The sequence below is a fragment of the Schistocerca piceifrons genome, chromosome 4 (genome assembly GCF_021461385.2).
Source record: "Schistocerca piceifrons isolate TAMUIC-IGC-003096 chromosome 4, iqSchPice1.1, whole genome shotgun sequence".
NCBI classification, from domain to species: domain Eukaryota; kingdom Metazoa; phylum Arthropoda; class Insecta; order Orthoptera; family Acrididae; genus Schistocerca; species Schistocerca piceifrons.
The window spans coordinates 655,992,170-656,010,838 of NC_060141.1; the positions used below are offsets into that span (position 1 = coordinate 655,992,170).

General features: G+C 43.4%; 1 protein-coding gene across 2 annotated transcripts in view; it reads right to left on the reverse strand.

Annotated features, from left to right (window-relative positions):
• LOC124795023 (neurotrimin-like) overlaps positions 1-18,669 on the reverse strand; it is a 388,376-nt gene that overhangs the window by 82,132 nt on the left and 287,575 nt on the right. For both annotated transcript variants that reach the window (XM_047258789.1, XM_047258790.1), the window contains exon 7: positions 10,715-10,837. In XM_047258789.1, coding sequence (XP_047114745.1) covers positions 10,715-10,837 — 123 coding nt within the window. The remainder of the gene's footprint in view (positions 1-10,714; positions 10,838-18,669) is intronic.

The following is an 18,669-nucleotide window of genomic DNA, read 5'->3' on the forward strand; positions in this document are numbered from 1 at the left end:
CTCCGCCTTGTTTTCCATTGACTTGATTTATCAATATCTTTTTGTCTTTGGATTTGCACCCTGTATGTGATTTACGATGCCGCTCAAAAGAGTCAAGGTTCCGGCGCGTAATCTCAGAATTAAATATACTTAAATGGATGAGTTTCCGATTATTGATAACAGTGTTGCAAAGCACTACAGGGAACGTGAGTTCAATTTCCCAAAATAATGCACAGTTTCCTGACAGTATGAATTCAACTAATATCCCACCTGCTCTGACTGTCGATTCCGGTATAATGGACGACGCTGAGATAGATATTGCTAAGATGCAGGTGTCAGAAGACGATTCTTTACCGAATCAGATCAATGAACTTCCCAATTCCAGTTTAGTCAATCAAAATGTAGTAGTATGTCAGAGAACACAGTAGTGCAAAGTACTCAATCTTTTTTAAAAAATCTGTCAGACTCCGTAAACGGTAATTATGCAGATAATGATACAAATGAGACATCCATGGTTGTTGATGGTGTCTCCACATCACAAAGCACAACACAGGGGACATCTGACATATCAGTTCAAAGTAATACGGAAGTGATGCTTCAAAATCTCATGTAAATGAAGGTTAAACTGAATACTTTGTTCAATGAACGATTTAATAAAATGGAAGAACAGCTTGTAAACATACGAAGACCACTAGATTACACGAAGACTCAGATGAATGAACAGACTACTCAGCTCAATGAACAATGTTCCAGCATGCGTGACAAGCCTAAATCATACACAGGAACGGCTCATAGCCGTCTCAAATAGGTAGATACAAATATTAAGGTCATTGCAAACAATTCCTTGGAACCCGTTACAGACGTTGCCCCGTCGCAAACCTCACATTCCATAAAAAAAAGAAAAAAAAAAGAAAACCATCTTACAGATTCCGATATACCGACTGTGCACAGTTATCCTATAGAAACTGAAAGCAGCTCTAATAGCGATGTGATTTCTCAAATGTTACAAATTAGTCAAGGCCAAGTACAGAGGGTAGTACAGCCTATTGGAAGCATAGAGGCCTCTTACAGACAAAGTGTGATATCTGCAACAGGTAAGTGACAAGCCGTCATTGAAACATGCAGCGGCGCTGTCAACAATACCGTCGGCCGCACAACGGCAAGTCACAGCTTGCTTCAAAGCAATGTAGCGCAACGCCGACCAAAACGTAACACTGCTCCGAATATTTCAAGCCCACTGACGCCAAAATTACCTTCTTTTACTCGAATTGCCCATCTGATTTAACAGCAGTGGGCAGATCCTATGAAATCAATCGCCAAGTCATCAGCAGCGAATCAGTCAACAATAAAATAACTGGGATTCAGTACCACCAGCACCAAACTGTCAAGCATATTTATTTGAATACATCGCTTTCCAAAACTAATCACATCTACATTTATCTCAAAAATATTATGCCAAGCGAAACACAGAGCTCGATCAATCATGTTGCGCTTTGTAAATACATCAAGCAGATTCTACCATCACATAAATTACTTTTTATAAGATTTTGGTTTCCGGACTGCAACGTTACATATGAATTTGACAATGATACACTGAATTTGTCCATTTTTTACGTCTTTTGTAGCAATGCAACACCTAAATGATACGCACTGTATTTCAATTTCCATCATATAGCAGTAATGAGAAATTTTCCGCCTGCTTAGCTGTGTGGTAACGTGCTTGCCTCCCATGCGAGCGGGCCCAGGTTCGATTCCCGGCCGGGTTCAAGATTTTCTCCGCTCGTAAATTGGGTGTTGTGTTATCCTCATCATCATTTCATCCTCATCACCGGCGCGCAAGTCATCCAATGTGGCGTCGAATGAAGTAAGACTTGCACTTGGCGGCCGAACTTCCCCGAATGGGGCCTGCCGGCATACACTGATTTAATGAGAAATTATCGAAATACCAATAAAGTAAGTTCTAGCACCAAGAATACGGCTGCGATTATGAACAATAATTTGAAAAGAAAATTTTACGGCATTTATTCTATGATATCTGTAACCAGCAACTTTATTCGCACTACTAACATACACCGATTTTGACAACATAAACTGTTTCTTCAGTTCAACGTCTGGCATTCTGGAAACATTACGCTACTGCTATTTATATTTTTAGCACTTTTCAGCCTAATATATAAAATATTTTCGTACTTTTCACGAACTATCGTACTTGGCATTGGTTTTGCAGAAGTCGTTTTTGCGTCACCAGTACATCTCAGTTTATGCTTATTTTGGTTCTACGTGCGAGTCCACATACATACAAGACACACCGGACCTTTTACTTGACACATTTCCCATGCTTATTTAGGACCCTTTCAGAAGGAACAACCAAAACGAAGGTAACAGAATCACTTTTGCGCTTCGCACCTCCAACAAGTTAAGAAGAAACTGATGCATGACGTCTCACAAACAGCTGACAAACTGAACAAATTACGAATTTATAAAGCGAAATGCACTCATTGCAACAAGTAAAACATTAAAACCTGTTTTAGAGAACATATTGCCTGCAAGCCGAACCATATAGACGAAACAGGGGACATCTTGGAGGAAATGAAAATCTTCGTTCATGACGAAAAGTGGAGAAGCAAGATCCTAAACGAAATTGCAGATTTCAAGTACTCACGTTTCATCACCAACATCAATTCAATACTATTCAGATGGAAAACATGTAACGATTAAGAATATGCACAGAGTGTGTTCCAATATCAAATCTTTTTAATTCTTAAAAATAATCTCTATGTTGTCGTTATTAACATTCAATTGTCACGGTCTTTCTCAATGTGATAATATACACTCCTGGAAATTGAAATAAGAACACCGTGAATTCATTGTCCCAGGAAGGGGAAACTTTATTGACACATTCCTGGGGTCAGATACATCACATGATCACACTGACAGAACCACAGGCACATAGACACAGGCAACACAGCATGCACAATGTCGGCACTAGTACAGTGTATATCCACCTTTCGCAGCAATGCAGGCTGCTAGTAGTCCTGTGGAACGGCTTGCCATGCCATTTCCACCTGGCGCCTCAGTTGGACCAGCGTTCGTGCTGGACGTGCAGACCGCGTGAGACGACGCTTCATCCAGTCCCAAACATGCTCAATGGGGGACAGATTCGGAGATCTTGCTGGCCAGGGTAGTTGACTTACACCTTCTAGAGCACGTTGGGTGGCACGGGATACATGCGGACGTGCATTGTCCTGTTGGAACAGCAAGTTCCCTTGCCGGTCTAGGAATGGTAGAACGATGGGTTCGATGACGGTTTGGATGTACCGTGCACTATTCAGTGTCCCCTCGACGATCACCAGTGGTGTACGGCCAGTGTAGGAGATCGCTCCCCACACCATGATGCCGGGTGTTGGCCCTGTGTGCCTCGGTCGTATGCAGTCCTGATTGTGGCGCTCACCTGCACGGCGCCAAACACGCATACGACCATCATTGGCACCAAGGCAGAAGCGATTCTCATCGCTGAAGACGACACGTCTCCATTCGTCCCTCCATTCACGCCTGTCGCGACACCACTGGAGGCGGGCTGCACGATGTTGGGGCGTGAGCGGAAGACGGCCTAACGGTGTGCGGGACCGTAGCCCAGCTTCATGGAGACGGTTGCGAATGGTCCTCGCCGATACCCCAGGAGCAACAGTGTCCCTAATTTGCTGGGAAGTGGCGGTGCGGTCCCCTACGGCACTGCGTAGGATCCTACGGTCTTGGCGTGCATCCGTGCGTCGCTGCGGTCCGGTCCCAGGTCGACGGGCACGTGCACCTTCCGCCGACCACTGGCGACAACATCGATGTACTGTGGAGACCTCACGCCCCACGTGTTGAGCAATCCGGCGGTACGTCCACCCGGCCTCCCGCATGCCCACTATACGCCCTCGCTCAAAGTCCGTCAGCTGCACATACGGTTCACGTCCACGCTGTCGCGGCATGCTACCAGTGTTAAAGACTGCGATGGAGCTCCGTATGCCACGGCAAACTGGCTGACACTGACGGCGGCGGTGTACAAATGCTGCGCAGCTAGCGCCATTCGACGGCCAACACCGCGGTTCCTGGTGTGTCCGCTGTGCCGTGCGTGTGATCATTGCTTGTACAGCCGTCTCGCAGTGTCCGGAGCAAGTATGGTGGGTCTGACACACCGGTGTCAATGTGTTCTTTTTTCCATTTCCAGGAGTGTATTTCGTCGCACTGCGTCAGAGGTGCGTCAGCAAGGTATGCAGAACACAAAGAAAGTGACAGATAACACCAGAATCGACACATCGATGGTTAAATCGAAACAAGCTTTGTTTCGACCGACATCTTCTTTCTGCTGCACAGTAAAGTTCATGGCGTTTTTTAAGTGCCCTTCGCTTGGTTGTAAACAATGACTAGCAAGAACCTAGGAGTCGTAGCAATTGAGGCAACAAAACACACAACGAGAAGACAGCCTTTTCATCATGAAGAAAGTAAGAGCTTATTTAAATTTTTTATTTGAACAGCAAACCAACAAGCGTAATGAATATTACCTCATATCAGGATATCCTTCTTTTGTTACACAGGATGGTCAAAGCACATGACGAGAATATAAGGAATCACTTTAGTATCTACATAAAATGTTGTTAAACTGTTTTTGTCTTCACATAGGTAGTCTTCCCCTCTCACTTTCCGCCTCTGACTCCCCATTTTCCGCTTCCACCTGCCCACTACCACTTTACACCTCGCTGTCTGTCCTGTCCTCTACCCACCTTAACCTGTCCTCAGTCATGCCCCATGTGGCGGAGGAGGGGACAGAGTTTGAAGGCACTCTCTTGTTCTCGGAGAAGGAAACTGCCTCTAATGGCGGAAGAATCAGCAATGATCAACGGCATGAGGATGAAGAAGGCAATGGAAACCATTGCATTAAAGACACATAACATGTATCCACACGACATGTGGCCCGTAATTGAAAAAGTGTCATGATGAACTCTCTATTGGCAAAAAATTCCCACATTCTCCCAGAGGGGAGGAGACTGCCAAGGTGAAGGTGACCATGAGGAAAAAATTGAATAACCAATGGAAGGATAACGTTCTACGAGTCGGGGCGTGGAATGCCGGAAGCTTGAACGTGGTAGAGAAATTAGAAAATCTGAAAAGCGAATTGTAAAGGCTCACTCTAGATATAAAAGGGGTCAGTGAAGTGAAGTGGAAGGAAGATAATGATTTCTGGTCAGATGAGTGTAGGGTAACATCAACAGCAGTAGAAAATGATTTACGGGAGTAAGATTCGTTATGAATAGGGAGGTAGGGCAGAGGGTGTGTTACTGTGCACAGTTCAGTGATACGGTTGTTCTTATCACAATCGACAGGAAACCAACACCGAAAACTATAGTTTAAGTATATATGCCGAAGTTAATAGCTAAAGATGAAGAGATAGTGAAAGTATTTGAGGATATTGAACGGGTAATACAGTACGTAAAGCGAAATAAAAATCTAATAGAATGGGGACTGGATTGCAGTTGGAGGGGAAGGAGTAGAAGAAAAGGTTACAGGAGAATATGGGCTTCGGACAAGGAATGACATGGGAGGAAGACTAATTGAGTTTTGTAATAAGTTTCAGCTAGTAATAGAGAATACTTTATTCAAGAATCACAAGAGGAGGAGGTATACTTGGAAAAGGATGGGTGACACAGGTAGATTTCAGTTAGATTTCATCATAGTCAGACAGAGATTCAGAAGTCAGATACTGGATTGTAAGGCGTACCCAGGAGTGCAGATATAGACTCAGATCACAATGTATTAGTGAGGAAGAGTAAGCTGAAGTTTAAGAGATTAGTCAGGAAGAATAAAAATGCAAAGATGCGCAATACCCAAGGACTAAGGAATGTCGAGAAACGCTTGACGTTCTCTAAGGCTACAAATACAGCAGTAAGGAATAGCTCAGTAGGCACTACAATTGAAGAGGAAGGGACATCTCCAAAAAGAACAATCGCAGGAGCTGGAAAGAAAAACATTGGTACAAAGAAGGCAACTGCAAAGAAACAATGAGTGACAGAAGAAATACTTCAGCTGACCAACGAAAGAAGGAAGTACAAAACTCAAGGATATAGGACTACAAGGTTCTGACAAGGGAACCTCCCCATCGCCCCCCCCTCAGATTTAGTTATAAGTTGGCACAGTGGATAGGCCTTGAAAAACTGAAAACAGATCAATTGAGAAAACAGGAAGAAGTTGTGTGGAACTGTGAAAAAATAAGCAAAATATACAAACTGAGTAGTTCTTGGGATGATAGGCAACGTCGTGGACAATGGAACCGCAGGAACGCCGTGGTCTCGTGGTAACGTGAGCAGCTGCGGAACGGAAGGTCCTTGGTTCAAATCGTCCGTGGTGTCAAAAGTTTAATTTTTTATTTTCAGTTTATGTGACAAACTCTTATGTTTTCATCACTTTTTTGGGAGTGATTATCACATCCACAAGAAAACCTAAATCGGGCAAGGTAGAAGAACCTTTTTACCCATTCGCCAAGTGTACAAGTTAGGTTGGTCGACAACATATTCCTGTCATGTGACGCACATGCCATCACCAGTGTCGTATAGAACATATCAGATGTGTTTTCCTGTGGAGGAATCGGTTGACCTAGGAAAAATGGCTCTGAGCACTATGGGACTTAACTTCTATGGTCATCAGTCCCCTTGAACTTAGAACTACTTAAACCTAACTAACCTAAGGACATCACACAACACCCAGCCATCACGAGGCAGAGAAAATCCCTGACCCCGCCGGGAATCGAACCCGGGAACCCGGGCGTGGGAAGCGAGAACGCTACCGCACGACCACGAGATGCGGGCGGTTGACCTAGGACCGTGCGATCAAATGTTTTCGGTTCCCATTGGAGTGGCACGTCCTTTCGTCTACTAATCGCACGGTTTTGCGATGCGGTCGCAAAACACAGACACTAAACTTATTATAGTGAACAGAGACGTCAATGAACGAACGGACAGATAATAACTATGCAAAAATAAAGAAAGTAAAATTTTCACTCGAGGGGAGACTAGAACCAAGGACCTTTCGTTCAGCAGCCGCTTACGCTACCACTAGACCACAGCACTCGTGAGCCCGCATTTTCCGTGATGTTGCTTATGTGGCCCATGGACTACTCAGTTTGTATATTTTGCTTATTTTTTCACAGCTCCACATAACTTCCTCCTGTTTTCTCAATTGATCTGTGTTCAGTTTATCAAGGCCTATCCAATGTGCCAACTTATAACTAAGTCTGAGGGGGGTGCGATGGGGAGGTTCCCTTGTGAGGAATGAAATAAATAGGGTGTGCAGGGAAGCTAAGACGAAATAGCTGTATGAAAAATGTGAAGAAATCGAAAAGGAAATGATTGTCAGAAGGGCTGACTTAGTATATAGGAAAGTCAAAACAATCTTCGGTGAACTTAAAAACAAGGATGGTAACATTAAGAATGCAATTGTGATTCCATTGTTAAATGCAGAGGAGAGAGCGGATAGGTGGAAAGAATACACCGAAGGCCTCGACGAGGGGTAGATTTGTCTGATGTGACAGAAGAAGAAACAGGAGTCAATTTAGAGGATGCAGGGGACCCAGCATTAGAATCGGAATTTAAGAGAGCTTTGGAGGACTTAGGATCAAATAAGGAAAAGAAGGTATAGATGACATTCCATCAGAATTTCTAAAGTCATTGGGGGAAGTGGTAACAAGACGACTATTCACGCTGATGTATAGAATGTATGAGTCTGACATTCGGAAAAATATCATCCACACACTTCCGACGACTGCAAGAGCTGACAGGTGCGAGAATTGACGCATCCAGTTTAATAGTTTATGCATCCAAGTTGCTGACAAGAGTAGTATACAGAAGATTGGAAAAGAAAATTGAGGACATGTTAGATGACGATCAGTTTGGCTTTTGGAAAGGTAAAGGCACCAGAGAGGCAATTCTGACGTTCCTGTTGATAACGGAAGCAAGACTAATGAACTATCAAGACAAGTTTCTAGGACCCGTGTACTTGGAAAAAGTGTTCTACAATGTAAAATGCTGAAAGATGTTCGAAATTCTGAGAAAAGTATGGGTAAGCTATAGAGAGAGATGGGTAATATGTACAAGAGCCAAGAGGGAATAACAAGAGTGGACGTCTAAGAACGAGATGCTCAGATTAAAAAGGGTGTAAGAGAAGGATGTAGTCTTTCGCCCCCACTGCTCAATTTGTACATCGAAGAGGGAATGACGGCAATAAAAGAAAGGTGAAATTATATCAATTCTAGATGAAATTTTATCAGTGATACAACTCGCTGATGACTTTGCTGTCCTGAGTGAAAGTGAAAAAGATTTACATGATCTACTGAATGGAATAAAAAGTCTAATGAGTATAGAATATGGACTGAGAGTGAATCGAAAAAAGACGAAAGTAATGAGAAGTATCAGAAATGAGAACAGCAAGAAGCTTAACGTCATGACAGATGGTCACAAAGAAGAAGAAGTTAAGTAATTATGTACCTCGGCAGCAAAATAACCAGTGACGGACGGAGCAAGAAGGACATCATAAGCAGAATAGCAGTGGCAAAAAGGGCTTTCCTGGGAAAGAGAAATGTACTAGTATCAAACATAGGCCTTAATTTGAGGAAGAAATTTATGAGAACGTACGTTTGGAACACAGCATTTTATGGTAGTGAAACACGGACTTTGGGAAAACTGGAACAGAAGAGAATCGAAACATTTGAGATGTGGTGCTACAGACGAATGTTGAAAATTATGTGGACTGATATGGTAAGGAATGAAGAGATTCTGTACAGAATCGGAGACGAAAGGAATATGTGGAAAACACTGACAAAGAAATGGAACAGGATGATAGGACATCTGTTAAGACATCATTGAATGACTTCCATGGTACTAGATGGAGCTGTAGAGAGCAAAAACTGTAGAGGAAGAAAGAGATTGGAATACATACAGCAAATACTTGAGGCTGTAGTATGGAAGTGCAAGATGATCTGGCAGGCCTGTACTGTTACTACATGCAGGGTAGCCTAGATGCCTGGGGCTGGGGAAAAGACTTTTTGCGCATATCTGCTCTCCTATTGGAGCTAGGAGTTTATAAATCCCACAGTGCTGATGTTTGTGAGGCCTGCTACTTCTGTGCCCAATTTGACTGAAAACATTTCAAGAGTTTAGGAGGAGATCCTGAACATGCACACATAAACACAAAACTGCTTCATACATACACTACTGGCCATTAAAATTGCTACACCAAGAAGAAATGCAGATGATGAACGGGTATTCATTGTAAAAGTATATTATTGTAAAACTGACATGTCATTACATTTTCACACAGTTTGGGTGTATAGATCCTGAGAAATCAGTACACAGAGCAACCACCTCTGGCCGTAATAACGGCCTTGATACACCTGGGCATTAAGTCAAACAGAGCTTGGATGGTGTGTACAGGTACAGCTGCCCATGCAGCCTCAACACGATACCACAGTTCATCAAGAGTAGTGACTGGCATACTGTGACAAGCCAATTGCCTGGCCACCATTGACCAGACGTTTTAAATTGGTGAGATATCTGGAGAATGTTCTGGCCAGGGCAGCAGTCGAACATTTTCTGCATCCAGAAAGACCCGTACAGGATCTGCAACATGTGGTCGTGCATTATCCTGCTAAAATGTAGTGTTTCGCAGGAATTGAATGAAGGGTAGAGTCACGGGTCGTAACACGTCTGAAATGTAATGTCCACTGTTCAAAGTGCCGTCAATGCGAACAAGAGGTGACCGACACGTGTAAACAATGGCACCCCATACCATCATGCCGGGTGATACTCCAGTATGGCGATGACGAATACACGCTTCCAATGGGCGTTCGCCGCGTTGTCGCCAAACATGGATGCGACCTTCATGATGCTGGATTCATCCGAAAAAATGAAGTTTTGCCATTCGTGCACCGAGGTTCGTCGTTGAGTATACCATTGCAGGGGCTCCTGTCCGTGATGCGGCGTCAAAGGTAACCGCAGCCGTGGTCTCCAAGCTGATAGTCCATGCTACTGCAAACGTCGTCAAACTGTTCGTGCAGATGGTTGCTGTCTTCCAAACGTCCCAATCTGTTGACTCAGGGATCGAGATTTGGCTGCACGATCCGTTACAGCCATGCGGATAATATGCCTGTCATTTCGATTGCTAGTGATACGAGGCCGTTGGGATCCAGCACGGCGTTCCGTATTACGCTCCTGAACGCACCGATTCCACATTGTGCTAACAGTCATTGGATCTCGACCAACGCGAGTAGCAATGTCGCCATACGATAACGGCAATCGCGATAGGCTACTATCCGACCTTTATCAAAGTCGGAAACGTGATGGTACGCATTTCTCCTCCTTACACGAGGCATCACAACAACGTTTCAGCAAGCAACGCCTGTCAACTGCTGTTTGTGTATGAGAAATCGGTTGGAAACTTTCCTCATGTCAGCACGTTGTAGGTATCGCCACAGGCGCCAACCTTGTGTGAATGCTCTGAAAAACTAACGATTTGCCTACCACAGCATATTCTTCCTGTCGGTTAAATTTCGCGTCTGTAGCACGTCATCTTCGTGGTGTAACAATTTTAATGGCCAGTAGTGTATGTCACGAGGCACTGCGTTGACTTCCGACAATAGTAAAGCCAGAGTCTTCTAGTGATGCAATGAGTCTGGCAGTGAACAAGATGGCAGGTGTGTGCCTACCTCGCTGCTTGGGCGGCGCGCTGTGTGGATCGGCCGCAGCCCGCGACACTTCGTTGTACTGCAGCTCCGCGTCATCCGTTGGAGAACCGCCAGGTTCGCGGAGCGAAGGCTTCTGCTTCTTGTCTGGAACAGCGCACCAGACATTTCTGTGAAGCGTCGCACGACTTTACCATCCTAGACCATATATTTATCTAACTTCCTTAATACTTATTACTTAAATACCGTGAAGAAAACAACACAAATTAATAACATTTACTTCACACACGGCTTGCGGTATACAAGAGCTGATTAAATGTGTGGGATTATGAAACTGCATTGTACCATCTGTACAGCTTTGTTAATGTAACAAGACATGTTCATAGACTTTGTCGACTTTGTAAAATGGTACAAGATGTTCAAAATTCTGTTAAAAAACAAGAGTAGTCTATAGAGAATGACGGGTTACGTATAATATGTTGAAGGTTAAATAAGTGCTCTCTTTGCAGTGTATTAATCTTTGATTACATCTCTGACTATTAACCAAATAAAGCTGTAAGAACGATATATGTTGTCCTGTCAGTTATTATACGATACGTAAAATGGAGGGCTTTGACTGGTGGTGAAGGAACCAGTCGCTAGACGGAAAAGGAAAGAAGGTAACGACGTCAGCTTGTATGACGTCCTCTAGATGAGGAAAGAGCAGAGAGAGCCAATAGCAGGGCAGCCTGTTATGTTACTTCATCGCCCACATTTGACTTGTCCCTTTATCCTGGCGGGTGATATCAATAGACTCGCTTTTGATCTCATATTCATTAACAAATACGGAATGTTACGTGCAAGGATAGTGAGTAGTGACAGGTTTAACGTTACATATTGGAGCGTAAACAGCGCTGTCTATTGTTTGTTGTACTACAATCTTTGACCGTTACTCCGTAAAGGTAATCTGAGACAGTGCAATATTTACAGTTTCTTGTACACATTATTTGATGACATCAGCTCAGAGTACGATAATGGAGACAGATATAGAAATACGGGCACTTCTGGCTATCTTACAAGGGAGATACTTGTGTATGTCTTCTGTTACAGTTTGTCTTCCCCTTAGAATCCTATATTCATTCCGTAATTCTGCTAATACAACAGAAATCACTAGATGGTGTAAGCGAAAGTGCGTTTGTTGAATAAGTAACTTTGTAAATGAATGAGAACGTTGTAGGAGTAGTACATTCTTTTCCAGTAGATTCAAGTCCGCAAAGTGAGGTTGTCCACAATGTCATATGTGTACATTCTGAGGAAACGGGTTGTAACTACAGTATCAACATTATGTGATCAAAAGTATCCGGACACCCCCAAAAACCTACTTTTTTCATATTAGGTGCATTGTGCTGCCACCTACTGCCAGGTACTCCATCTCAGTAGTCATTAGAAATGGTGAGAGAGCAGAATGGGACGCTCCGCGGAACTCACGGACTTCGAACGTGGTCAGGTGATTGGGTGTCACTTGTGTCATACGTCTATACGTGATATTTCCACACCCCTGAACGTCCCTTGGTCCACTGTTTCCGATGTGATAGTGGAAACGTGAAGGGACACGTACAGCACAGAAGCGTGCAGGACGACCTCCTCTGTTGACTGACAAAGACCACCGACAGTTGAAGGGGATCGTAACGTGTAATAGGCAGACATCTATCCAGACCGTCATACAGGAATTCCAAACTACATCAGGATCCACTTCAAGTAGTATGACAGTCAGGAGAAAGGTGAGAAAACTTGGATTTCATGCTCGAACGGCTGGCCATAAGCCACACATCACATCGGTAAATGCCAAACGGCGCCTCGCTTGGTGTAAATAGGCGTAATGGTTGGACGATCGAACAGTTGAAAAACGTTGTGTGGAGTGACGAATCAGGTTCACAATGTGGCGATCCGATGGCAGGATGTGGGTATGGCGAATGTCCGGTGAACGTCATCTGACAGTGTGTAATGCCAACAGTAAAATTCGGAGGCGGTGGTGTTATGGTGTGGTCGTGCTTTTCATGAAACGGGCTTGCAGCCCTTGTTATTTTGCGTGGCACTATCTCAGCACAGGCCTACTTTGATGTTTTAAGCACCTTTTGCTTCCCACTGTCGAAGAACGATTCGGGGATGGCGGTTGTATCTTTCAACACGATCGAGCACCTGTTCATAATGCACAGCCTGTGGTGGTGGTGTTACACGACAACATCCCTGTAACGGACTGGCCTGCAGAGAGTCCAAATCTGTATCCTATGGAACACCTCTGGGATGTTTTGGAACACCGACTTCGTGCCAGCCTTGCCGACCGACATGGATACCTCTCCTCAGTGGAGAACTCCGTTGAAGAATCGGCTGCCATTTCCCAAGAAACCTTCCAGCATCTGACTGAACGTTTGCCTGCGAGAGTGGAAGCTGTCATCAAGGCTAAGGGTTGGCCAACACCATATTCAATTCCAGCATTACCGACGGAGGGCGGCACGAACGTGTAAGTCTTTTCAGCCAGGTATTCGGATACTTTTGATCACATAGTGTATCTTTGATTTCGCTGGAAACTCTGTCTTGTTTTGAAGCGGGTGGTGTTCTGCTGGAAAGCTTTAATGCTGGGCCATTCGCATACAGCTTTGTTTTGCTGATTCTAGTTCGTGGACAGTGAATTGACCCTTTATCTTTTCTGGACATGTACTGTTATGGATTAAACGGAGAATCCATACCATTATTTGCAAAAGTTTTCAGCAAGAACTATATTTTGATGCGTCAATGGGTCACACCCATGCATTAATAGATTTGTTGTTGAGGCCAAGTTTCAGGTTTCAGAGTTAGTCACGAGGATCCGTGCATGGAACATTGCAATATCTCTATCGAAGTTCCACATGATAGAAAATCTGCCGGATTGTCTGTGGTAGGGCAGTATCTCCAGTGCGATGGCGTTATAATTTCATGAATTTCAGTTACTCTATTAGCAACAAACGTATTCCAGCAATTTGGATCGCTTCGTATCCAGCCAAGTGCCATCATGGAAACGCTCAATATTATTGTGTTTGCTGTGTGAAATCCGAAACGTTGGTAGGAATATCTCAGAAGGTGTGAATACAGTAGGACGGCTAGTAATTAAAGCCACGGATGCGTTACGCTTTTCATAGGACAAACTTTGTTTTTACTCACAACGGACAAATGCATTTTTGGTGTCGAATGTTCGCATGTACAGCACTGCTCCGTATGATATTTCTGAGGCATCACAAAAAACATGAGTTTGTGAAACTTGCGGTTTTTAACTGCGAAAACCTATCCATTTGGGTTCTCTGAATGGTTACTTATGAGCGAGCTGTGATGTACAAACCTTCCATCGGTGGGCTAAGTCTGGACGCAAGATCTCGTTCGAATGTATACCTTCTACACCATGTATCTCAAAAGATTTTTGCTCTTATGGATATTGGTGAAAGATCCAAAGAGGATCATAAAATTTCGCAGTCGTGTGCAGTATCTGACGTTTAGTTGCGAGTTCATCTTGTTATTTATTGGTAATGAGACGGTGATCGAAGAGGATTGAAACTGATTCCATATCTCAGCTGATGCCTAAGATTGTGGTATGTTCTTTAACTGACCGCCTTTCCATTGCCCTTTAGTATATTAGAATTTGTAGCCCATTTTGTCACCGGAAGTTTTATTTGTTGCAACAGACCCGTCACCTGATAGGATACAGATAGTGACCATATTATCGTCCTCGCAGCTGGCGGCAAAGTCCTTTGTGACAGTTCTTTTATCTATAAGTTCTACAGCAAGAGGATAAATGCCTTTAAACCTTGTAGCCAAATCATGCAACGTTGCAGACAGGAGAAATGGGCTGCATGTGAGGCCAGATGGTAAACGTATAAATCTATAAATGACGACCTCATTTGTAATTTATCAAATTGCTCTTCTCTCTTCTCGACACGAAACCAGGAAGATAATGTTAAATCTGTACGCTTTTTATACGGTGATAGTTGTAAGAAGGCTTGGGTGCCATTTCAAACAATGGCCTTTTGATACGTCCTGTAACGCATTACAATTGATAGTATTTCATACAGCAAATTTGGTCCTGAGTCTCGTGTCATTCAGTGACGGGGAATCATTCTCTCGCGATGAAGAATCAAATATAATTCTCCTAACAAAAAACCAGTTAAATGTAGAGTAGAACACATTGTACTCTTACAAGAGTATAAGCAGCCAACATATATGTAAAGAGAGCCCTCATTATGGAAACAAGAGCACGGAGGGATGGAATGGTGCGCACCTTAATTCTTCGAACTCCAGATGGAAGAAATATTCCTTAGCCGGTACAACAGGGGATTGCACTGAAGATCGACTAGGGTGGGGAGGATATTGAGGGTTAAATAGATAGACCGTTTGTAGTGAAAGCTGTAAGAACGATATACGACGGTTTGAACTTTAATAGTGGCAACTATTTATTTACAGGTCGTACAAAAAGGTTACGTGTTTCAAGGTTTTACTGACCTTCAAAGTAGTCACCAGCATAGTGTATAACCCATTGCCAGCGATGGGGAAGTCGTAGGATACTCTTTGTCCAGTTGTGTTGACGGTTCAAGAGGCGCGGTCTATTGCCCGACGAATTTGTAGCAGTTCTGAAGCGAATGCCGTGAAGTGTTTCCTTCAATTTAGAAATCGAGATGAATTCAGAGGGCTTACGTCAGGGGAGTGCAGTAGGTGGTATAGCACTTAGCAGCCCCATCAGTCAGACAAATCAGTAAGAGCTTGAACTGTACGTGTTTGAGCATTGCCCTGCAAAATGATGGTCAGGTCTCGCAGAAAGTGTCATCACTTCTGTCTCTATGCTATTCATTTTTGCAAAATAACCTATGACCAGCTTAGAGACAGAAGTGATGTCACTTTCTGCAGGATCTAAGCATCATTTTGCAGGAAAATGCTCAAGCACGTACAGTGCAAGCTGTTACTGATTTGTTTGACTGATGGGGCTGCTAAGTTCTATACCACATACTGCACATCCCTGAATTAACCCCTCGTCAGTTCAAAATGAAGTAAACACTTCACGGCATTCGCTTCATAACTGCTACAAATTCGTCGGGCAATAGACCGCGCCTCTCGAACTGTCAACACAACTGGCACTGCTAAGAGCATCCTACGACTTCCACATCGCTGGCAAAGGGTGATACACAATGTTAGTGACTACTTTGAAGGTCAGTAAAACTTTGAAACACGTATCTATTTTGTACGACCTGTAAATAAATAGTTGCCACTATTAAAGTTCCAACCCTCGTATGTTGTCCCGTCAGTTATAATACGATAGGTAAAATAATACGTATAAGAACCAAGAGGTAACAATAAGATTGAAAGACAAAAAGTGAAATGATAGTACCAAAAACTGTTTAAGACAGGGATGTAGTCTTTGCCACCTACTGTTCAATCTGTATTTCGGAGAAGCAATGACGGAAATAAAAGGAAGGTACAAGAGAGGGATTAAAATGGACCGTGTAAGGATACCAGCGGTAAGACCTCCTCATGACATTGCTCTTCCCATTGGAAGTGAAGAAGAATTACGGGGAAATAACATATGATGCACGAAGCTAGTATGTGACTACGATATGGTGGCTACTGAATTATTGTATTGTCGAGCGGAGTTCTCGATTTTTGTAGAGATTTGAAGATTGTTACCCGAACACCCAGACCTGTGGTCTTTTTTTATATTTTGATAAAGTGTATCCCACTCAGAGTTGCGATAGTAATGTCTCGTGTTGATCCAGACTCTAGCTGAACCATATGTAAACGGAATTCCACTGCAACCATCATTCCTGTAATTAATAGTGACGAATGACATTTTTATCGAAGTTTTGCTAGTGGGATCGGTAACACCTGAAGCGGCTGAGAATTTTTCAATTCATGTTTTAAACTGAGTTAAAAAGTGGTGGTAGCATCTAGGATTTTTGTTTGATTATTTTGTGTTACTTCATTTCTCTTAGAGTGGGGGAATTAGTTTTGTTTGTCACTCGATCGCTCAATGGCGTTTGTCGCCTTACGTAGTAAGTAAGGAGGCTGCTTTCTCATTTAATCTGAAGTTTCTAAATAACTGATATTTGAGAGAAATCGTTTATTATGATAGAAACAAGCGAGATCTTAATCCGTGGAATAGTTACAAGTAGAAAATAACCTACAAAGTCAGAGATTCTTAAGTTACAAATGAACGCAAGTTAGGTAATCCATAGAATTTACGAGTGAAGGAATTTTCACTTTTAACATTATTTAATTGAAAACATCGTAATTAAATAATTAGGGCAATAGTTTGTGTTTAAAAGGATGTAAGAGTGAGCTATCTATTTAAAAGTACAGGACTGTTTATGTTTTATCTAAAATTGAAAGTTTACGAACGTAGTTACGTAACATAAAGACTCAGACGTTGTTTCTGTTATTGACGGGCGCTGCCATAGAAACGAAATGGACCGCTGACTGTATCTGTCATAAGCCATATATTTGAAACATGTTTTGGACTTTTGGTGAAGGCAGGACGCATAAGTGAAAAGATAGCAAAATATATCAACCTTTACTGTGACTTTACTAAAAGCTCAATAGTGAAGCGAGTGCATTTGAGGTCCTGTGCCGGCCGCGGTGGTCTCGCGGTTCTAGGCGCGCAGTCCGGAACCGCGCGACTGCTACGGTCGCAGGTTCGAATCCTGCCTCGGGCATGGATGTGTGTGATGTCCTTAGGTTGGTTAGGTTTAAGTAGTTCTAAGTTCTAGGGGACTGATGACCACAGCTGTTAAGTCCCATAGTGCTCAGAGCCATTTGAACCATTTTTTTGAGGTCCTGTGACGTACGTTAAAGAGCGGTTTGACGTGTGTATTGGCAGTAGTGATTCTTGGCTTCTTTAAAAGTTTACGAGTAAGAAAATTAAATTACTTCTGTTAGAGAAACAGTTCTAGAGCGCTACCTCTTACACACGGATTTAAGTAAAATAATTTCAGATTAATTTCTATCAATTTATGGTATTTAATGTTTGGTATTTCTGGACAGTATGCGATACGCAACTGTATTTTTACGTTAGTGTGTTGACATCGTTATAGGAGGAACTACCTATTAAGCCACTGCTATTGAACTTAACCTAATAATGATACATAACGAATAGGTATTCCGAGAATGTCCCTTCACATTAAAAATCATAATTCTTTAGGCTATTAAAAATTTTTTTCTCAGTCTCTTCTCTTCTTGAGGCGGGGTTGTGTCTGCTACTAATAGGGCTAGTTACGTGAAGCAACAGGTGGCAATTCCGGAACAGTGCAGTAACCGAACGTGTAACCAAGTGGGTTCAAATGGCTCTGAGCACTATGGGACTTAACTTCTGTCATCAGTCCCCTAGAACTTAGAACTACTTAAACCTAACTAACCTAAGGACATCCCAGGCCGGCCGAAGTGGCCGTGCGGTTCTAGGCGCTGCAGTCTGGAACCGCGAGACCGCTACGGTCGCAGATTCGAATCCTGCCTCGGCATGGATGTGTGTGATGTCCTTAGGTTAGTTAGGTTTAACTAGTTCTAAGTTCTAGGGGACCAATGACCTCAGCAGTTGAGTCCCATAGTGCTCAGAGCCATTTTGAACATCCCACACATTCATGCCCGGGGCAGGATTCGAACCTGCGACCGTAGCGGTCGCGCGGTTCCACACTGTAGCGCCTAGAACCGCTCGGCCGTAAGCAAGTGGGGTTGGGTTGTTTTGGGGAAGGAGACCAGACAGCGAGGTCATCGGTCTCATCGGATTAGGGAAGGACGGGGAAGGAAGTCGACCGTGCCCTTTGAAAGGAACCATCCCGGCATTTGCCTGGAGCGATTTAGGGAAATCACGGAAAACCTAAATCAGGATGGCCGGACGCGTGTTTGAACCGTCGTCCTCCCGAATGCGAGTCCAGTGTCTAACCAAGTGAGACTACGGCAATCGGTGCTCTGTGACTAACGTTGAAACTTGC